We start from the raw sequence: 23,606 nt of genomic DNA, 5'->3' as shown, positions 1-23,606 counted from the left end.
ATGTTTTATGATGTGATCACGATTCTTATAAATACCCCTCACAGTTGATTCATTGATGTTGTGTTTCTTCCCCACACTTCGCTTGGTCTCACCATTCTCTAAAAGTTTCACATTTCCAGTTTATCTGCATAACTTAGGTTCTTCCTCTTCTTTATTTTACTGGCAGGTGCTGCAGCATTATGTTGGGTGATGGTAGGGGGATGGGGAGGGGGTACGTTGGCCATGGTCATATCATAAAAAAGGTTATTGTTCTTGCTATCACTGTTCACGGTCTGAGGGCGTGCACTTGAATGGTTTGGCGGGCATGAGACTCGGTCGGGCGGCCAATCAGCGCTCGGCTGGTGCTGACATCACACGACCAATCACGGAGTGAAGCTTTTGTTGGCTGGGTGGAGCACTGGAGCCTGGCCTTTTTGAAATTTTTGAACATTTGCGGTGCGCGATAGCAGGCATTTAGCGCATGATAAAGGTATTGGGGTAGTTCTTTATATAGGCATGATAGCAAGATACGCTATAGCGGAACCCGTAATAGCCAAGGGTTAAGTGTATACACTTATACCCACCCAAAATCTTAACACAGCCATATTTATATGCTTATATTTAGTACATATTTACTTACTATTAGCAATACAAGCAAGAAATACAGGCTGCACACAATTTAATATAGAAAGAATGAAGCTCATGTGGTGAGTGTTGGGTTCCGAGACAATTCACCATCGAGTCAATTCGCCATCAGACAATTCGCTGTCAAAACATGGAAGATTTCCCGTCAGGACAATTCGCATCCTAGACGATTCCCCGTCATTCAATAAATATACTTATTATTAATTAATCAATACTTTAATAACTATATTTCAGGGGGAACCATCAGAGTCTATGTTCAATAACACAGGCTTTGGATATTACAGTATTTATTAGTCGCACCTTTAGTCAATAATTAACTTGTTTCTTCCTCGCTGTAGCGCCTTTGAATTACATTCTAGCATCACTCATAGCTGTCCTCATTAATGACGGCAAACTGTCTCGTTATTGTTATGATGGCGAATTGACTTGACAGCGAATTGTCCTGACTGGTTACGAGGTGATGGTTGAGACGCTGTTGCCAGCCACCACTGCCACCCTCGCTGCCATCACTCGCGCTCGCCCCAACCCCGCTTGAATGAACACCTGCTTGCTTATCCTTGTCCCAATCACCATGGCCACTGATGCTGATGCTATCACTGCTTCCATCATCACAGAAAAGTTTTCAAACATTTGAATGAGGACAAGCTTCACCAAGTGGCCGGCAGGTGGCATGATAGATGAACAGATGGGCTTCGACTTGCGCTCACAACCCGGCCTGAGTGATCGAAGCACGACTTTTGAAACTGAAGCATGAATTTTGGACGAGAAGGCGAGTCTGATCGAAGTATGAAATATCAAAGTAAGATTAATCGAAGATTGAGAGCCTACAGTAATTAGCTTACAAACTGATTGTAATGTGTATATAATATGCATTAATATATTATGACAATAGTTACTGTCGTTGGTACAACAGTAGGTGTGACCGAGCAACATGTAGGCATAATAAAACACGACAATGTATGTAACTACGGTATGTAACTATACAGCTATAGGTAACAATATGTAATACAGGCAGTTATGTCTGAGTTCTCCAGGAAGACACAACTACACATCCCCTTACAAGAATGCTAAACACCCCTGATCATGTGCCGGAAATATGACCGACACACACAAATGCACAAACATATGCACATGTACGCCCACACACTTTAGCTGGAAACTAGAGGGGGATATAAGTCCAATATCACATGTAGGAAAGTTAGTTAGACAAGGAGAGAGATAGGGAGTAGGAGAATGAGCATAAAGTAGGAGGACTGCAGCTAGCATAAACTGCTACGAACCATAAGCTACATGGGTCATGCCAAGTTTTTAACTTTTATTCATATAACTGCCTCACAATAAACTCCATCGACCCAAATCTGCCTATTTCATCATCCCGTTTAAAATACAAAGAGGATAACGGAACAGAGAAGGCCTACCCTGACATCTCCTACAACGCCTCATCATTACTCTCTCTTGGCGCCACTCCATCGACGATACAACCAGATACCCTTCTCAATACAATTACACCCTTTGGCTATGTCTACTTGCATGTGCAACTGGATGGTACCAAGAGGAAGATTACATTTTTTCAAAATGATTGAAAAAATATACCATGGGAAAGGACATAATACACAATACAGGCACTTACTTTCTCTGCCAAGTGTAGTCCTGGTAATGTGGGCTGTGGACCGAGTGTGTGATGTGAGTGATGTGCTGGGGTCCTCTGCTTCCACTACCACCACCCCCTACCATCTCCACTGAATAGCTGGGAGGCATTGGGGAACCTCGTTCAGAGTTCCTATCAATGCTTCCTCCCTTTCCTCCACTGCTTTTACTGGCCACACTAGCATTGCTTGGTATCCTAAAAAAAAAAAAAAAAAAAAAAAAAAAAAAAGGACATATAGTGACAGCAGACAGGAAACTGGCTATAACACACAAATGAACTATTGTAATACTGTACTATGAGCAGCACTGAAAATCATAAAATGATACATCTAAATATCTACATTCTCTCTCTCTCTCTCTCTCTCTCTCTCTCTATACAGGGTTATATGTATATATATACAAGGTAGGGTAGTGGATGTTGGAGTGGCACTGGTGAGAGAGAATAGTGTTTGGAAACTCCCTGTACTGTTGTTTGCAGATGATACTGTGTTGTTGCGTGAAGACGAAGGGGAGCTGCAAGGCTTGGTGGATGAGTTTGAGAGAGTGTGTAAGAAACGGAATCTAAAGGTGAATGTAGGGAAGAGTAAAGTGATGGTCTTTGAGAGAGGTGAAGTCAGTGAATGTACAGCGAGGTTGGATGGTGAGGAATTGGGAAATGTGAGTACGTTTAAGTACTTGGGTAGTGTGATGAGTAAGGATGGAGGTTTGGAGGGTGAAGTGCTTGAAAGGGTACAGCAGGGAAGAAAGGTCGCTGGTTCCTTGAAAGCAGTGATAAGAAGCAGGGAAGTGAGCATGGATGTGAAAAAGTTACTACATGACAGTATTGTGATACCAACTCTAACGTACGGAAGTGAAGCTTGGACGTTGTTGGAAGGACACAAGTCAAGAGTGAGAGCAGTGGAAATGAGTTATTTAAGAGGAGCCTGTGGAGTCACATGGAGAGACAGGCTGATGAATGAGGATATAAAGGAGCGTTGTGGTGTTGATGTGGATGTGATAGGAAGCGTTATGAGGAACACACTGAGGTGGTTTGGCCATGTGGAGAGGATGGAGGGTGAAAGACTGACGAAGAGAGTGTATGTGAGTGAGGTGGAGGGGGAAAGAGGGAGGGGGAGGCCGAGGATGAGATGGAGGGATGGGGTGGAGAGGTATATGAGAGAGGGGTGTGTGAGCTGGGAGCAGGGGAGTGAAATAGCGGGGGACAGGGCGACTTGGAGGCGATTTGTTTGTGGCCACCCCAAACGGGATTGAGGCGTCTGGCAATAGATAGATAGATAGAAGTTCTCCCTCCAGTCAAATCCTACATCCACCCAAATGAGTCCAAAAAAAAGTTTAAGGCCAATCTAAATGGCCTAACTACTGTAAAAGAAGCTAACCTAATCCTAAACCTAGTGCCCATCTCACTTGTACCCGGTCAAGGTCACTGGAGAATTCGATCTCCGACTCGTATTAAAACTTGGTTGAGAAGAAGCAGAAGCATTGTCTACAATCCCACCATCAGACAGTCCTGGGACAATTAAAGAAACATCTACTAAGCATAACAATAATGTATGAATGATGCAGAATTGTCCAAGGTGCAAACTGTTTTCATGGAGAATCGCTGATGTTTTGATTGGGAATTCTCTTGACGGGGAATGCGACTGACAATGCAATCAGGACTGCCTTTTCAACGGCCCACCTTTAAGTTGTTTTTGTTACTGTTCTGGATGCTGAGCTCCTTTATTTTCTTCTCTCTCATTTTCCAATATTTATTTAGAAATTCCTTTATATTTTCAAAGCGTTTTCCCTTGAACAGCCCGAATGTAAACACATGATATATCAGCTGATGAAGCAATCGGGATTGCCTGTTCAAAGGCCCCTCTTTATGTCTTTCCAGTTACTTTTCTGGTCACTGAGCTCCTTTATTTTCTTTCATATTTTCCAATATTTATTTAGAAATTTTCCCTTGAACAACCCGAATGTTAACACATGATTTATCAATCGATGATGCGATCAAGACTGCCTTTTCAACAGCCCCTCTTTATGTTGTTTTAGTTACTGTTCTGGTTCCTGGGCTCAATTATTTTCTTCTCTTTTATTTTCCCACATTTTTTTGGAAACTCCTTTGTATTTTCAAAGAGTTTTTCCTTGAACATCCCGAATGTAAAAACATGATTTATCGATGTCAGTTTTCACCAATGCATGAAATATTTACTCTCTAAGGTTTTCATAATTATTAATATTTATTTAAAATTATTATAATGTATTCCATGATAGGTTAGATGACAGTTCAATGGTCAAACACGAAAATATTCTGTTATGTGCCTCGTCTGATGGACAAGAATCTGTAATACAACTAACAGTGTTCACTCCACCTATGACTAAAACACATTTATCTACTGTATGTCTAAAAACTGTTTATAAATCAACCTAAACACAAAATTTAAGTCTAAAACATCATCAAAATCGGTTTAAAAAAAAAAAAACCATCGCAAAACCGAGGGCAGGCCTATGATAGGAGGGGTAGGGTGGTATTTCTACCCCCATCACTATTCTGGGGTATCGCATCTAGGGGTATCATAAATCGGGGTTTGCCTGTACCCCATAAGCGACTAATGTGGAAAATGTAGCACATACGAGGCTTGAAGGAAAGTCTTGGAGTGGATGAGAGACTTCATGAGACACCGACAGATATGGACAGTAACAAAGGACAAGATGTCAGGGTGGAGCGAAGTAACAGTGGAGTCCTGCAGGGCTTGGTGCTGGTACCCATAATATTCCTGAGTTACGTAAATGATATGGTGGATGGAACGAAAACTTATGCAAGTCAGTTTGCAGATGATACAAAGATCATGAGAAAAGTAGAAGTTGAAGAGGATTGTGAAAAGTTGAAGAGGATTGTGAAATGCTGCAGGAAGATCAGGACAGGATTTATGAGTGGAGCCGGGTAAGGGAAATGAATTTCAATACAAAATAATGCAAAATATTGGAAACGGGTAAAAGTACAAATAGGCAATCACTGAATTACTTGATGGGAAAGGAACCAATCACAAATGCAAGAGAAGAGAAGGACCTGGGAGACTTGGTCCAGGATAATTTGTAACCCCAAAAACATATTAACAAGATTGTCAGACAGACATATAGGCTTTTGAGAAACATAAGAGTGGCATTTGAATACTCAGATGAGGAGATGAAAAAACTGACAGTGGCTATGATCCAGCCCAGGTTGGAATACGTGGAAGTGGTGTGGTCCCACACAAAATGGAAGATATAAACATAATCGAGATAATACAAAGAACATCAAGCAAGATGGTCCCTAGCCTGGAAGACCTATCGCACAAGGAATGGTTAGAAAAGATCGGTCTCCCTTCCTTACAAGAAAGAGAGAGGAGTGACATGATTGCAGTGTTAAGAGCCATGATGGGAGTACACAAAACTGACAGAGATGATCTGTTTGTATGGGATGGGGGAGCAACGAGAGATGGAAAAAAATTGAAAAAGACAAGTTGCCTGAAAGGCTATCAAGAAATACAGCTTTCCATATAGATTTACTGACCTGTGGAATAGCCTGGACAGAGATCATCCAGTTCAAATACTTGAATAAGTTTAGGCAAAGTTTGACTAGTTGAGACACGGAGACAGGACCCCACAAGCGTAGCTCATTTCCTATATATCACAACTAGGTAAACTACGTAAAATCACACACACACACACATGCAGACACAGACACGCATGCACGCAAGCACCCAACGCATGAGGTGTGGGATGGCTGTTCTTAACATTTCTGTTTTATTGTCAACTTTATAATGGATTAATTTCTTGCTGCAGCATCTTCATAGTTATATAGTAATCCCTCCAAGATCCGACGTAATAGAGACAAAAAGGCATGTCCAGGACTTAGGCTTGTCTGGGACTTGGGAAAATGCCCCCAGGCAGGTACTTATAGACCCTAACCCAACCTAACTTTGAAAACCACCTAACTAATGCCTTATTGGACCTGCACAGCACCTATTTAAGATCCTATTCACACAAAAATCATGAAATAATTGGAAAAGAACCAGAGAATGAGATTTTAGAAGTGATATGGAAAATATATAGCAGTGTACAGGGTACTTACAACACGTCCGTGGCAATCACGAAGATAACCCACCTACTCTATGGCTCTGAGAGTGGTGAAGGTGCACTTGAAACACGTACAGTAATCCAGTGTTGTGCTGCACTTAATCCTTTGCACTGTGAATTATAACTATTTAACACTGCACATTCTGTTCTTACTTGCGCCACGCCAGTTGCAACACGTCAGTGTTGCACTCTGCACTTAATCCTTTGCACTCTGAATTCTAATTTCTTAACACTGAACAACACTGTAAATTTCCATATGGTCTTGTGGCATGGTATTGCAGTTTATTCACTGTTTATTCACAAAAATGAGCCATGAGTAGCCATGGCGACGTGAGTGCAGCCATGATGGTGGGTACACAGGAACTGGGGAGGAATGCAGGGGTGCTCTAACAGTCATCGGAATAACTACATGCCAAAACAAAGCTGTTTGTCACTGCGTGGCAAATTTAAAGTAGGGATGAACACATATCGGCTTCTTCTTCTTTTTTTTTTTTCATTTTTACATTTTTTTGCCATTTTTGGTGTCCAAAGACCCGAGCCCAAAATGTCTGGGACTTGGGGTGTTCAGGACTTAAAGGGATTACTGCACAGTAGGCTTGCACAGTGCACGAATCGGATTGTGCGCGAGTGACCAAAAATCATAACCACAAGGGCGTGGGAAGTAATTCCATCTTGTGCAGTGTGTGTGATAAATGGGTGCATAAGAGATGTAGTGGTATCAGAGGCAGACTGCGAGATAATGCTGATTTTATGTGTATGGCGTGTCAGGGTGAGCAGGTGGAGATTGCCAGATGTGAAAGGATTGAACTTGCTGGTGAATCTCTTGAGTATGTGGAAGAGTTTTGTTATTTGGGAGACATGTTGTGTGCTGGAGGTGGGGCTGGAGCTAGCTCTGTGGCTAGGGTGAGAAGTGGTTGGAACAAGTTCAGGGAGCTCTTGCCTCTCCTGACATTGAGAGGACTCTCCCAACATGCTAAGGGGTCTTTGTATGTAGCATGTGTTAGGAGTGTAATGCTGTATGGTAGTGAGACCTGGGCAGTGAAGGAGGAAGATATTCGCCAGCTCAGACGTACAGAAATGACAATGATTAGGTGGATGCGTAGTGCATCCCTGCGTCCAAGGCCTGGAGGGGCTGAGTTTATGATGAAGGAGTTGAGAGGTAGGATGGGATAGGAGTGTATTGGTGTTGTGATGAGGAGAGGTAGATTGAGGTGGTTTGGACATGTGGAGAGGATGGGGGATGATAATTGGGTGAGGAAGGTGAGAAGTGTTAATACTGGAGGTGGGGTTATGAGGAGTAGACCGAGAAAGACATGGGACGAGGTCATTAAGTGTGACCTTAGGGTTAAGGGACTGAACAGGGAGGCTGCAATGGATCGTGCAGCATGGAGAGCCGCCATTAGGTGACCAAGGCCGACGCATGCAAGCATGTTGGAGCCTTTAAAAATGAAATCGAGGGTTTGGCCATCGTTAGGCAGGGTATGGTGGTATATCTACCTCCATCGCTAAGCCAGGGTATTATATATCAAGGTATACCTGTATATAGAAAATTCTGTGAATTTTAAGAAACAGGAGTCCAAAATTATATCCCTCAGCACAAAGAAGCACAAATAAGGATGAGGAAATGGTTTAACACAGAAAATAAAAAATCAAATGAGAAAACAGACTTGTTGTGGAACAGATACAGAAGACACAATAGTGAGAGGAGAGAAGCTCAAAGACAGTTTGGGCAAGAAATTATAAATAAAAGTAGTGATCAACTGAAGCTTCTATACAGCTACATCCAAAGCAAAAAAAAAGTTAATGATAAAATACAGTCCGTCATGGATGAGGGGATACTCTACATCCAGTAAGAAGATATTTGTGAAGTATTTAACCAAAAATTTCTATCACATTTTACAGAAGAAGGTAATTTTGAGAGATGATAAGGAAAATGCATGGCCACATATATTACCAGATATATGAATATCGGTAATGTAGGTAGGTGGGGGAGCCCATCATCGACTCATTCAATGTAGAGTGATGCCATATGAGCTTACACTGAGTGACAAGCCAAATGGTTTCCTGTACCCAGGAAACCATTTACTACGCTGGGTGGTAACCATTTAACCGGGGTTTCTGGCAGGGCTATGTGACCTCCAGTTTCCATTATCCAAAATCACTTAATCATGGCAATCGTTTCAGAAAGCCTCGGAGGGCCCAATACCTGCCCAGGGCCCCAACCAAATGGGCAGACTCATGTGGCCACGTGGAATGTGAGAGGTGTGAATGAGGAGAGCAAGAGGGTGGAAGTGGTGAATGTGTTCAAGAGTGCGAGATATGCCGTGATGGCATTGTGTGAAACGAAGATGAAAGAGTGTGAAGTGGAGGAGTGGAAGGATGTGAAATGTGTAAGATTGGGACTGAATGGGAGAGGAAAATGTAAGGAAGGAGTTGCTTTGTAGATGAATGAGGTGTGGCAGAGCGGAATGAGAGACTACAAGTGTGTCAGCTTGAGGTGTATGTATGTCAAGTTCAAGAAGGTGAAAGTGGCAGTGATTGCAGCATATGCACCATGGGAGGACAGGAGTGTGAAAGAGGAAGACAGGTTTTGGGATAAGCTGGATGAAGTAGTGGGAGAAATGCCCGGGAGCTATAAAGTGATCGTGATGGGTGATATGAATGGAAGAGTAGGCACTGGTCCTGAGGATGACATAATGGGTTGTTATGGAGTACCAGGAGAAAATGGTAATGGGAAGCAACTTAAGGATACGTGTATGGAAAGGAGGTTGTGTATTTGTAATTCGTATTTCAAACACAAATATGCACATAAATATACATGGTACAGAGGAAATGGGGATCATGTTGAAAGAAGCCTGATTGATTATGTGCTCATGAGAGGTCAATGATGGGAATGGTTGCTGATATGAGGGCTGTGAGAGGACGATGTGGAGGTCTGTCAGATCATATGATCGTGATATGCAAGATCAGGCTGAGAGGAGTGAGGTGGATCAAGAGAGAGAGAGGAGCAGTCAGGGAGAAAGACTGAAAGTTGAGAAGCTGAGGATCACAGAAATGGCAGACGATTACAGGACCAAAGCAGAGGATGAGTTAGAATCAGTGAACTGGAATGAAATGGATCTGGACAGCCTGTGGAATGCATATAGGGATTGCTTAGTTAGGAATGCCAAAATGGTGTGTGGTGTGGCAAGAGTATCAACAAAAAAGAAGGGTACGACATGGTGGGATGAGGAGGTTAAGAGAGCGGTGGCTAAAGTGGTTATGAGATAGGGGTTCAGTTGCAATAAGAACTGAGTATATCAAGAGCAAGAAACATGTAAAGAGACTAGTGAAGAGGAAAAAGAAGGAGGTAAATGATGATCTGGGAAGAAAAATGAATGCAAAAACTACTCTGATAATAGGAAGTTATTCTGGAAAGAGGTGAGGAAATGCAGAAGTACAAGCGGAAAGAAAAGTGATGGTGTGAAGGATGCAGGTGGTAGGTTACTAACCCATGGAGATGAAGTAAGGACCAGATGGAAAGAATACTTTGAAAGCCTGATGAATGGGAATACAGAGAGAAGAGCGGCTGTAAACATGCTTGGTTTTGGGGGTGTGCAGAGAAGGAATGCAGTGCCAGGAGACATGACACTCGCACATGTGAAGAGCGCAGTGAAATAGGTGAAAAATGGGAAAGCAGCTGGGGTTGATGAGGTGTATGCAGAGATGCTTAAGTGTAGTGGAGAAAGTGGAATGAAATGCTTGCTGGAGATATGTAAGAAGGCATGGATGAGTGAAGCTGTGCTTTGTAGAGACCAAATTAAGAGAAGATATTGATGTTCATTTGGGAGATGGTAAATACAAACTGTGGAGAAAAGACAGAAAAGAAAAAAAGGGAGGAGGAGTGATGATAGCAGTGAAGAAAAACATAAATGTAGATACTGTGGAAATGGGAGAAGGCAGGGCTGAAGTGATATATATGAAATTAGAAACTGGAGAGAATGGCATGAGAGATATGGCAGTAATGTATGTTCCCCCTAAGACAAGAGCATGGAATGATGATTAATACCAGGAGATGTTGTCAGATATGAATAGTTATTTACAAAAAATAATTGAGAAAAGCAACAATATAACTTTGGTGGGTGGCTTTAACTGTAAGGAAGTGAACTGGGAGGAATGGGACTCAGGAGGCTGCAAAGATTCATGGGGCACTATATTATTAAATATAATAATGAATAATGTGATGACGCAATGGGTCAAAGAAGAGACACGGTTCCGAGGTGAGGACACACCAGCATGGACAGACTTACTGTTTACCCAAGAACCCGATGTAATAGAATCATTGAAATATTTCTGTCCTATAGGAGAAAGTGATCATGTGGTCACTGAGTTCCGATGATAATAGGGAATGTCGAACCAAGAGACGAACTTCATAGGCAGGGAAGATACAATTTTGGGAAAGCAAATTTTACAGGATTGAGAAAAATTTTTGAAAATGCGGATTGGAGAAAATTCAGAGAAACAAGAGAGATACAGAGGAAGTGGGATATCTTTCTAGACCTCTATAATTTGGGAGTGGAAAAATTTGTACCACGAGTACGAGGGAAAGAAAACAGGAAAAAGGAGTAGTTTAATAGAAGGTGTATGATAGCAAAAAAAGAGAGAGATAAGGCGTGGAACAACTGGAGAAAGAGAGGTAACAACAGAACAAAGGAAGAATATATAAGAACAAGAAATGAATACACAAGAATATGTAGAGAAGAAGAAAGGAATTTTGAAAAAGGTATAACAGAAAAATGCAAGGATGAACCCAAACTGTTTTATAGATTTGTTAATGGCAAACTGAAACAAAAGGAAGGAATCACCAAACTGAAAGTAAAAGGAGAGGTCTATAAAGATGCAGCAGTGCAAGCTGAAATAATGATCAAATGTTTCCAATCGGTTTTCACTAATGAAAAAGAGTTTGTGGAAGGGGAGGGAGTGATTAGAAATGTTCCGGTGATAAAAGATATAAAAGTGGAGGTACAGGAAGTGTATAAATTACTGGAAACTCAAGATGTAAGGAGAGCCCCAGGACCTGATGGAAGTTCTAATTGGGTACTGAAGGAATGCAGAGAACAGCTGGCGGATAAAATTCACAGTTTAATTGTGTGTTCCCTGGAAGAGGGGAAAGTGCCACAAGAATGGAAGATGGCAAACGTGGTACCAATTCATAAGGGAGGAAACAGGGAAGAACCCCTCAATTATAGACCAGTGTCTCTAACCAGCATGGTCACAAAATTGTGTGAGAGAATCCTGAAAGACAGATGGATAAAATATCTGGAAGAGATGAATATTTTGGCTGAATGTCAGTTTGGATATAGAAGTGGAAGGTCATGTGTTTCCAACTTGTTGAGCTGTTACTCAAGAGTGATTGATGTGGTACAGGAAGGAGATGGTTGCGTGGATTGTGTGTACTTAGACTTAGAGAAGGCCTTCGACAAGGTACCTCATAGGTGACTAATGTGGAAACTAGCGTATATAGGAGGCCTGAAGCGGAAACTCCTGGAATGGATGAGACACTTTTTAAGAGACAGACAAATGAGGACAGTAATAAAGGACAGGATGTCTGGATGGAGGGAAGTAACAAGTGGAGTCCCTCAAGGCTCGGTGTTGGTGCCAGTAATATTCCTGATTTACATAAATGATATGGTAGATGGAGTGAACAGTTATGCAAGACTGTTTGCTGATGATGTAAAGATCTTGAGGAAGGTAGAGGTTGAGGAGGATTGTAAAATACTGCAGGAGGATCTGGATAGGATATATGATTGGAGCCGGGCGTGGGAAATGAAATTTAATGTAAAGAAATGTAAAATATTGGAAATGGGTAAAAGTACCAGGAGGCCATCACTGAATTTTTTGTTGGGTAATCAACTAATCAAAAAAATGAGAGAAGAGAAAGATTTGGGAGTGCTGGTCCAAGATAATTTGTCACTTGAAAAAAATAATAAGATAGTTAGAGAGACATATAAACTCTTGACGAATGTAAGAGTGGTATTTCATTATATGGATGAGGAGATGATGAAAAAATTGATAGTGGCTATGATCCGCCCCAGGTTAGAATATGCAGCGGTAGTGTGGTCCCCACACAAAAAGAAAGATATTAACAAGATTGAGAGAATACAAAGAACAGCAACCAAGATGGTCCCCAGTCTGGCAGATCTGTCATACAGAGAGAGGCTGGAAAAGCTGGATTTACCTTCCTTAGAGGAAAGGAGAAAGAGGGGAGACATGATTGCAGTGTTCAGGACCATGATGGGAGTAGATAAAATTGACAAAGAAGATCTGTTTGTATGGGATAAGAGAGCAACAAGAGGACACGGAATGAAATTGAAAAAGTCAAGCTGCTTGAAGGATATCAAGAAATATAGCTTTCCTTATAGAAGTATAGACTTATGGAATAGCCTGGACAAAGAGATCGTCCAGTCAAAAAACTTAAATGAGTTTAAAGCTAAATTTGACTCACTGAGAAACAGAGATGGGACCCCACGAGCGTAGCTCATTTCCTGTATATCACAACTAGGTAAATACACACACACACACACACACACAAACACACACACACACACACACACACACACACACACACACACACTGGAGTGAACAGTTATGCAAGTCTGTTTGCTGATGATGCAAAGATCTTGAGGAAGGTAGACACTGAGGAGGATTGTAAAATGCTGCAGGAGGATCTGGATAGGATACACGATTGGAGCTGGATGTGGGAAATGAAATTTAATGCAAAGAAATGTAAAATATTGGAAATGGGTAAAAGTACCAAGAGCCCATCATTGAATTATTTGATGGGTAATGAACCAATCACAAATGCGAGAGAAGAGAAAGATTTGGGAGTGCTGGTCCAGGACAGTTTGTCACCTGAAAAACACATTAACAAGACAGTTAGAGAGACGTATAAACTCCTGACTAATATAAGAGTAGCTTTTCATTATATGGAGGAAGAGATGATGAAAAAATTTATAGTGGCCATGATTTGCCCCAGGTTGGAATATGCAGCAGTAGTGTGGTCCCCACACAAAATGAAAGATATAAACAAGATTGACAGAATACAAAGAACAGCAACCAAGATGGTCCCCAGTCTGGCAGATTTGTCGTTTAGAGACAGAGGTTGGAAAAGCTGGATTTGCCTTCCTTAGAAGAAAGGAGAAAGAGAGGAGACATGATTGCTGAGTTCAGGACCATGATGGAAGTAGATGAAATTGACAAAGAAGATCTGTTTTTATGGGATAAGAGAGTAACAAGAGGACACGGAATGAAACTGAAGAAACCAAGCTGCTTGAAGGATATCATGAAATATAGTTTTCCTTATAGATGTATAGACCTGTGGAATAGCCTGGACAAAGAGATCGTCCAGTCTAAAAACTTAAATGAGTTTAAAGCTAAATTTGACTTACTGAGAAACAGAGATGGGACCCCACGAGCGTAGCTCATTTCCTGTATATCACAACTAGGTAAATACACACACACACACACACACACACACACACACACACACACACACACAGACAGACACACACACACACACAGACACACACACACACACACACACAGACACACACACAGACACAGACACACACACACAGACACAGACACAGACACACACAGACACACACATACACACACACACAGTGCAGAATAACCCCTTAAGTCACAGTTTCATTCTGGTTACCACAAGATAATTCTATTCAGACTGAGATCTCCATGACTTAAGAGGTTGAAAACATTTTCTATTAACCCCCTCTGCCAGAGGACATTTTGTTTTTTTCTATTCTGGCTTCCACCAAATGACTTTCTTAGTTTATGAGACTCTTTGACTGACAGGGTTAAAGTCTGGCTTTAGTAGTGTAGACTACTGAGTATGTAATGCAATAAAAACAGTTCTGACCTTATTCGTTCATCTTCTTTTCGAGGCATGGTGCCGGTACCCATAGAACGCTGGGACTCGTGGTAAGAGGGTGGGCAGGGGTGGTGCGGGAGTGGAGGAGGCTCATCTGACCCTGAGCGGTAGGGGTGAAGGTGTAGTGTGCGGGGCTTGTGGTGACCTGGAAGCTCCAAAGATGGTGACGGTGAGTGATAGAAAACCCCACTTCCTCCTGTTCCAAGCATTCCCAGTGGAGTGGGTGATGAAGCCTGATGACTCTCATAATACACTCTGATATCTCTTGCATCTCGGTCTGGGCCAGGGGAGGAGAGAATACTCTCTCCACTCCTGGATGAGGGCAAGAAATGTGATGGACCTAGAGGTAGCGTTGGAGGAGATGAATAGCGAGGTGAAACGACACTAGCTGAGCTGCTGACTGTACTATGAGGATATCCATGAGAGTGAGTTAGTGAAAGATGTGACAAAGGAGTATAAGGGGAAAAGCCTGGAGGAGATCTAAGGGCTGGAGTGGGTGGGGAATAGAGACCTGCATGGGGGTGGGGAATGCGGGAATGTGGTGGTGCCCGGTCAACTCCATGGTGAAGTGGAGAGGGCCTTGTTCCATAGCCAGGGGGTAAGCTGATTGACTGAGGAGGGTTGGGATCTATTGGACTCATATTACTTTCACTGTCACTCTGGGGATACTTGATTATATTTTTTTTTACATAATACTCCAATTCCTCTTTCCCTACATTGCCTGATCTTACAGAAAAGTCTAAGGATGTATCAGAAGGAGTAAGTGAACTTAAACGGTCCCCTCTGTCTCGTTCAGAATCTTCACTTTTTCTCTCGACTGAGGTGCTACGAGGTCCACTATTAGAATAGAGTTCTTGACTAGGGTAAACATTACTGGTTGATTGAGGGCTGGAATAGATTTGTACTGGACTACTATACGAGCAAGTTTTCCCACTGCCATCAGTGCCTTTGTATATAGAGAACTGCTGGTTGCGAGGGCTTGTTGTCATAGGTCTTGGGCTGGGATTAGATCTGCTACTTATATGTTTTTCATGATGATATATATCATAGGTCTTCTCTTCATGTGAGTAAGGAGAAATATTTGGTGCGGGCAAAAGTACTGACAATGGAGGTCGCTCTTTCCTACGCTGTGGGTATACTATGGTTCCGGAGTTTTCATCCCAAACACTCACACCACCACCTCTGTATTTGGGCCAGGTACCTCCAGATTTCTCTTTCTCTCGTTTCTTGGATCTTTTTGTTGTACTTGTTCCTCCATTACTACCACTTTTGTGATGATAAGAATTATTTACTGAATCTAACTGGGCTAGTGCACTTTCAGTTTCATGATCAAGAAGAGAGGACACATGTTTTTTCTTATCCTCTTTGTCCCTGCTTTCACTTCGACCTTCCCCACACTCTTTACTATGTCTCCTGGTTCTGACAATGTTCTTGAAAAGGTCCAGTGGTCCTGTGACAGACACCTTATCAGCAGTGACCTTGGTGACATTGTATACCTTTTCATTACTGCCATATCTCTTAGCACTAGATTCATCATTATGGGCACTGGAAGATCCAGGTATCAACTTCTTTACCAGCTCCCGACTCCCTGCTCGGCCTGGGCTCACCCCACATTCCCGTGCAGGTGAGGTGGGTGAGGAGTACTGTCTGGAGGATGACGTTGATTTGTCATCCTCCGTCATGTTGTGGCCACTAGAGGAGGAGCTGAGGGGGGCAGAGAGTGATGAGGAACCATGGGACTTGAGAGTTGTGAGCTGCACCACTTCCCGCCCAGCATCCAGCAGACACTGAGCTTCTTCACAGCTCCCAACATTATCTACCGGTTTCCCATTGATCTGTAAATAAACATAAACATATATATATATATATATATATATATATATATTTGTGATTCATATGTAAGCACAAAGATGCACACAAATATACAAAGTACAGAGGGAATGGACAGAGAGCTGAAGGGAACCTGACTGCTTATGCACTTGTAGAGAGAAAACTGCTTGGGTGCTGTGTATATGAAAGTGATGAGAGGACAATGTGAAGGTCTATCTGATCATAAGATTGCAGTGGGCAAGATTAGGCTGAGAGAGAGAGAGAGAAAGAGAGAAACTGAAAGTGGAGAAGTTGAAAAAACAGAGAACTGGCATATGAGTACCAGGCAAAGGCACTGAATGAACTGAGACAATGAACTGAATGCAAATCTGGACAACTTGTGGAATGCGTATAGGCAGTGTATAGTTAGGAGTGACAAAGCAGTGTATAGTGTTGCAAGGCCAGTAGATGGTGTTACAAAGTTAGCAACTAGGAAGAAAGGTACAGCATGGCCGGGTGAAGAGGTGAGAGGGCACTGGGGGAAAGAGGAAGAAGTTGCTAGGATGGATGCAAGAAATGAACTTAAATGAAAGGAGAAGGGAATACATTATGAATCAAAAGCATGCAAAGAGACAGTAAAAAAAAAAAAAAAGCAAAAAAGAAAAAAAAAAGCAAATGCTCAGAAAATAGGAAGCTCTTGGAATGAGGTACAAAAATGTATAATTGAATGCAGAAAGATATGTGAAGCTGTTTGTGATGAAATGAGAGGAATTTAAACAAGTGGAATTAAAATAAGAGGCAGATGGAAAAAATATTTTGAAAGATGAATGAATGGGAATGATAAGAGTTGCAGTAGTAAACATGACTGGTTTTGGTTGTCTACAGAGAAGGAATACAGTTCTAGGAAATGTGAATATAGCAGAAACAAAGAATACAGTGATTTGGTTGAAGAATGAGAAAGCAACAGATGTTGATGAGGTGTATGCAGAGATGTTTATGTGCAGTGGACAAAGTGGAATGATGCATTGTTACATACATATAAGAAAATTTGGATGAGTGAAATGTCCTGAAATGAACCAGCACAGATGAAAAACTCTACGATAAAGGCATGTTGTCCTATGGAGTATGATGGCATCATGGTGACTAAATGCAACTAAACAAACGGAAGATGGTCTGAGTTAGGTGACCCTGGGATGTTTTTGGCCACTCATGAGGAACAAGTGAATATTAGGGTGCTTAGTGCCAACTTTGAAACTGCACAGAACTGGGCTGCATGAGGCGACTTTTATGTGAGCCATCCTGTATGTTTGTGTGTGTTTCTGTGTGTATATATATATATATACTGTACTGTATTTGTGGTAGGTGGGGGCACTCACCATCCACTCACTTGATGTAGTGCTGCTCTCAGGTGTCTGCCCTCTCCTCTCCTTCATCCTTCTTTCCTTCCATCCTCTTCTTTCTTTCCTTCATTCATTCCTCATCCTTCTGCCTACAGGTGACTTTACACTCCTTCTTCTTTCTTTCTTTCCTTCATTCTTTCCTCTTCCTTTTGCCTGTGGGTGACTCTACACTGAGTGACATGCCAAATGGTTTCCTGTACACCAGGAAACCATTTATTATGCTGGGTGGTAACTATATGACCAAATTATGGCGCCTGGTGATTTAGTGGGCAATTAGGGCGCTCCAATCGGACTGAGCTGGTGAAGGTTTACATCCAAGGGGTGATTGGGGTTCATTGCTCACGTAATGCCACTCAGGGATAAGTGAGGCTGGTCACTCTCATCTTAAATGTTAGGACCAACTCGCCTAGCCCCAGGCTCCTACGCTTCTCATGGGGCAACATAGGATTGGATGATGGATGGATGGATATATATACTGTATACTGTATACTGTATATATCTATATCTATCTATCTATCTATGTTCGTATCATTGCAGGGAGGCAGGATAATGTCCCTATCAACATGATTTGTGGACGTACTGGACACGCAAAGTTGACCGTCATGAAGATTCTTGCTACAGCAAGCGGCCTGCCACCTCATGTCGTACCAGAGCACAAGCATGGCGGTGGAAAGAAGAGGACGGCTTCCAGAGGTACAGATACACTTCTGAAGAGGGATGTAATCAAGAATCCTCAACTGACAGCATCAGAATTGAAGAGAATGCATACCCAACATTACAAGATGTCTCAATTCGAATTATCCAACACTGTTTGCAGGAGCTGGTTTTGCCAAATCGCACAGCGGCCAAGAAACCCGCATCTCACTGACCACATGAAGATGCAGCGCATTCAGTTTGCCAAGAAGTATGCACACTGGACATCGGATGAATGAAGAAAAGTTACGTTTTCCGATGAAAGCACATTTCAAGTGTTCCTGGTGCGTTCTGCCAAGGTTCATCATCCTGCCTCCTGCAGTTGATATGACCCTGCTTACATGGTGCCGACTGTTAAGCACCCACAATCAGTAATGGCATGCGGATGTTTCTCAGGTGAAATGGGAAGGGGAGGCCTCTACTTTCTTCCTAAGAACTTGATGAATGGTGACCAGTACATTCAAGTTCTTTCAGAACTTGAATAGGTGCGACTTTTTCATGCACGATTCAGCTCCATGTCACAAGTCAAGAAAAGTGACAAAATGGATTCAGGATAATTGGATTGAGGTCCTCGACTGGCCTGGCAACAGTCCAGATCCAAATCCAATAGAACTCTGCTGGGCAAAGATGAAGAAAATCATGGACAACCTCAAGACTGAACTAACAAATGTTTGGTGAAAAGAAAGGTCCTTAGATTACTTTAGAGATCTAAGTGATTCCACGTCAAAATGCATCCAACTGGTCCTGAAAAACAAGGAAAACATGATTTCATATTACTGAATGGCATTTCATGAACAAACATTGTGATATACTATGATTTCTGTGTTTTTTAATACCTTGTGTGTGGAGGTCCTAAATCAATTTGCAGTAGCTGTGTGTGTGTGTGTGTGTGTGTGTGTGTGTGTGTGTGTGTGTGTGTGTGTATAAATATCTATCTATCTATCTATCTATCTATCTATATATATATATATACATTATATATATAGGTGGGGGTGCCCATCACCCTGTTATAGGGGTAGCTCTACACTGAGTGGCAAGCCAAATAATTCCCTGTAAACCAGGAAAGCGTTTACAATGCTGGGTGGTAACCTTAGAACCAACCAACAAGTGTTTCCTATGTGACAACAAGTGGGTTGGTCGAGGGTTAGTGCCCCTCCCTGGAAAACAACTAAAAATAGGAACAAGAAGCCTTGGGCCAGGACTAACAAAAGGTGACGACTAAGGACTGAACAAAGGACTTGGTACGGATAGATACATGGAATGTAAAGGTTGCAAATGATGAGGTGAAAGAAAGAGATTGTACAGGTGCTTGAGGGTTTGAAAGTGGATGTATGTGGATTAACTGAAACTGAATGGGAAGGTGAGAGTGTGGGAGAATGGAGTATGGATGGAGTATATGCACAGGAGTAGGTGAGAATGAGAGGGCAAAAGAAGGAGTGTGTATTGTTGTGAGTAACAGATGGAATGAGAATATAAGAGAGTATGGTTCAATTGGCTCAAGGACTGTGTGGGTAAGAGTGAAAGTTGGACCACAAATGTGAGCGATTGTGTGCGTGTATGCGCCAACAAAAGATCATGCAAGCAGAATGAGAGAAGAGTTCCGGACAAATGTGGAAGCGTTCTTGGAAAAGTCTGAAAGGAATGAGAGTGTTTTTGACTCGAGATATGAATGAAAAAATTGGGAATGTGATGGAGGATGGACGAGTTGGTGAGTGGGGTGTGCCTGCAGAGAAGTATGAGAATGGTAGTGCTCTAGTGGACATTTGTGCCAAGAAGGGGTTGGTGATAGCTAATACTCTCTTCTGGCACAAAATGATCCATATGTATATGTGGTGAGTGATGAGAAGGGTGGATGGAGAACTGAATGAACGGAAGGCAATGATTGATTATGTGTGTGTGGATGAAAGGGTGAGAAGGTGTGTAATGGATGCAAGAGTATATAGAGGTTGGGGGAGTGGACTTTCAGACCACCACTTGGTGGTGGTCAGAATCAAAGTCCAAACAAAATTGAGAAACAGAAGAAGGGAAGGACAGGAGGAAGTAGTGTTTACAAGGAGGGTAGAAAAGTTATAAGAGAATGAAAAAAAAGCAGAATATAAGAGGGAAGTGGAGGAGCGTTTGTGTAAATATAGATTGGAGCAGATGGGGGAAGTGGAAGATATGTGCAAGATATTCACAGAAGAAATCTGTACAGCATGTGAGGTGGTGTGTGGGGTGAAGAGAAGACGAAAGAGGATGCAGGGAACAGCATGGTGGAATGAAGAGGTGAGAGAGGCTGTGGCACAAAAGAAGAATGCATATAGTGAGTGAAAGAAGTTGAGAGGAGGAGGAGAGAGTTAATCTACAGGGGAAGAGAGAGGTGAAAAGATTAGTAAGAAAGAGTAAGAAGAGAGTGGATGAGAAATTTGGAAGGAATCTGAGTGTAAAGTGGAGGGAATGTATGAAAAAGTTCTGGAAAGAGGTAAAGAGAGTTAGACAGGGTGCCAAAGAAGTTGGCTGGGGAGTGAAAGATAAAAATGGAAGATTACTAGTAGAGAAGGGAGTAAAGTGGGCAGATGGAGAGAACACTTTAATGAAATGTTGGACATAGAGAATGAAAGTAATGCAAGTATAAATGGCTGGGAGAAGGAGGGATGTGAGAAGAGACAAAGAAATCAGTAGGCTGGAAGTTGTGGAAGCAATGAAGAAAGTCAAAATGGGGAAAGCCCCAGGAATTGATGGAGAGTGTGGTGAAACGCTGAAACATGGGGGAGAGGTAGTAATAGCATAGATGTGGAAGATGTGCAGATTGGCCCGGGAGGAAGGTAGAGTCCCGAATGATTGGAAGTTAGGTATAATTATTCCCCTGTAGAAAGGAAAAGGAGAAAATGAAGTGTGTGGTAATCATCAGTGGTGGGCAGCGCAAACGAAGAAGGACCTTGAGCAAGCACAAAACGCAATCCACAGTTCACTACCTTGCGCAAGTGCAAATGCGCAATCTGACAAATACTTAGCTTGCGCAATGTCGCAAAGCGCAAGCGCAAACCATTTGCATATATTTTTGAGAATTACCGAAAAATATTGAGATATTTAAATAAAACAGCATACCTACTTACTTCCTTTTATTTTTTATTATTATTTTCTATTACAGTATATGTAATTTGCGCAAGTGCGCAATCTAATATTTAGCTTGTGCAATGTCGCAAAGCGCCAGCGCAAATCATTTGCATATATTTGTGGGAATTACTGTAAAATATATACTGGTATAATTAAATAACTTACTAAAGTAGCAACCTGCCCACCACCCGCGGTGATTGAATTGGCAAAGATCACGTGATTACTGTTTCATCAACTCTCTCTCTCTCTCTGACAGAGGAGGGAGAGAATGGAGAATAAGAGAGAGAGAAGGGAAGGAATGGAGAATAAGAGAGAGAAGAGGGATGAAGTTTATGCCTTATCTCCTCACTCAAAGGGACGCTCCTTTGCCATTCCCGTGTATTTATTCTCTCTCTCTCTCTCTCTCAGAATAATGCTCTTTATCTCTCTCTCTCTCTCTCTCTCTTGTCTTGTCAAGACAATTTATTTAATAATTCAATATAGATATACAACAGCATATGTAATTTGTTACAAAAAATAAAAAATCATGAAACGTATTTATTCTCTCTCTCTCTCTCAGAATAATGCTCTTTATCTCTCTCTCTCTCTCTCTTGGTATTTATTCTCTCTCTCAGAATAATGCTCTTTATCTCTCTCTCTCTCTTGTCTTGTCAAGACAATTTATTTAATAATTCAATATAGATATACAATAGCATATGTAATTCGTTACAAAAAATAAAAAATCATGAAAACAGAGTACAGTATTTAAATCAAATATCCACAGCCTAATAAATTATTAGGCTGTGGATATTTGATTTAAATAATATGGTTTAATGGTTTATGTAAGGAATTGCATATGCTAATCTTAATAAATAATGTATATTTATTATCATTTACTAATAACAATAATTTAAAAATATTAAAAATACATTATCTGTTGAAGCATATTAATGCTACTACCCCCTTCCCTCCCGCCTCCCCCCACCAAGCACCAACCCACCCTCGCGACCCGCCCTAGCCTCCCCCATCCCTTGTCCAGCCATGCGGGAAGCTCCCACCACGTGTCCCCTGGAAGACCACGTGTCCCTTGGATCGCGCAGTGCGCAATCCACAGGGCAGGTGCGCAAGCGCAAATTTAGTTGTGCAAGCACAACTAAGTTTGCGCTTGCCATCTGCCTTTTTATGTGCGCAAGCGCAAAATTCTGCATGGTCTCGTGCGGTGCGCAATGCGCAAACAATATCACCGGAGCGCAAGGGTGCGCAATTGCGCTTTGCGCAAGAGTTTGCACACCTGCCCAGCACTGGTAATCATAGGGGCACTTGCCTTCTTAGTGTAATTGGAAAAGTATATGGTAGGATACTGACTGACAGAGTTAGGGAAATAACAGGGGAATTACTTGGAGAAGAACACGGAGGTTTTAGGAAGGGAAGAGGCTGTGTACATCAGATATTCATTCTTAGATCTTTAGTGGAAAAATTTCTAGAGAAGGGAAAGAAGTTATATGCAGCCTTCACAGATTTGAAGAAATCACATGACAAAGGAAGGAGTGTGTATAGTTGTGAGTAAAAGATGGAAGAAGAGCATAAGACAGTGTGGATCAGTTGGGTCAAGGATTGTGTGGGTAAAGTTGAAAGTTGGAATACAAATGTGGGCGATTGTGTGTGTGTATGCGCCAACGCAAGATCGTGCTAGAAGAGTGAGAGAAGAGTTCTGGACAAATGTGGAAGTGTGCATGGAAAAGTTTGGAAGGAATGAGAGAGTGTTTTTGATCGGTGATATGAATGGTAAAGTTGGTAATGTGAAGGTGGATGGAATAGTTGGTGAGTGGGGTGTGCCTGCTGAGATAGATGAGAATGGGAGTGCGTTAGTGGACATCTGTGCTGGGAGGGGGTTGGTAATAGCCAATACCCTCTTCAGGCATAAAATGATCCACAGGTATACATGGCGAGTGATGAGAAGGGTGGGTGGTGAACTGAATGAAAGGAAGGCAATAATTGATTATGTGTGTGTGGATGAAAGGATGCGAAGATGTATATTGGATGCAAGAGTTTATAGAGGTTGGGGGAGTGGCCTTTCTGACCACTACTTGGTGGTGGCCAGAATTAGGATGCAAGTAAGATGGAGGAATAGAAGAAGGGAAAAACGAGAGGAAGGAGTAGTTGCAAGGAGAGTGGAAAGGTTACAAGAGGATGAGAAAAAGGCAGAGTATAAGAGAGAACTGGAGGAACAATTGGGCAAATATGAATTGGAGCAGATGGGAGACGTGGAAGGTGTGTGTAAGATATTTACAGAAGAAATATGTGCAGCATGTGATGTGGTGTGTGGA

General features: G+C 42.1%; 1 protein-coding gene across 1 annotated transcript in view; it reads right to left on the bottom strand.

Annotated features, from left to right (window-relative positions):
• The window catches only part of Dlg5 (MAGUK family member discs large 5), a 409,368-nt gene that overhangs the window by 65,487 nt on the left and 320,275 nt on the right, over positions 1-23,606 (bottom strand). The window contains exons 18-19 of the mRNA XM_080276235.1: positions 14,291-16,137; positions 2,255-2,467 (exon numbers count right to left, since the gene is read on the bottom strand). Of these exons, the coding sequence (XP_080132361.1) occupies positions 2,255-2,467; positions 14,291-16,137 (2,060 nt within the window). The remainder of the gene's footprint in view (positions 1-2,254; positions 2,468-14,290; positions 16,138-23,606) is intronic.

This window comes from Coenobita brevimanus, chromosome 64, assembly GCF_032717465.1.
Source record: "Coenobita brevimanus isolate Jiangsu-jjx chromosome 64, ASM3271746v2, whole genome shotgun sequence".
Classification (NCBI taxonomy): domain Eukaryota; kingdom Metazoa; phylum Arthropoda; class Malacostraca; order Decapoda; family Coenobitidae; genus Coenobita; species Coenobita brevimanus.
Note: the sequence above shows the minus strand (reverse complement) of the source record. Positions and strands in the feature narration are given on the sequence as shown.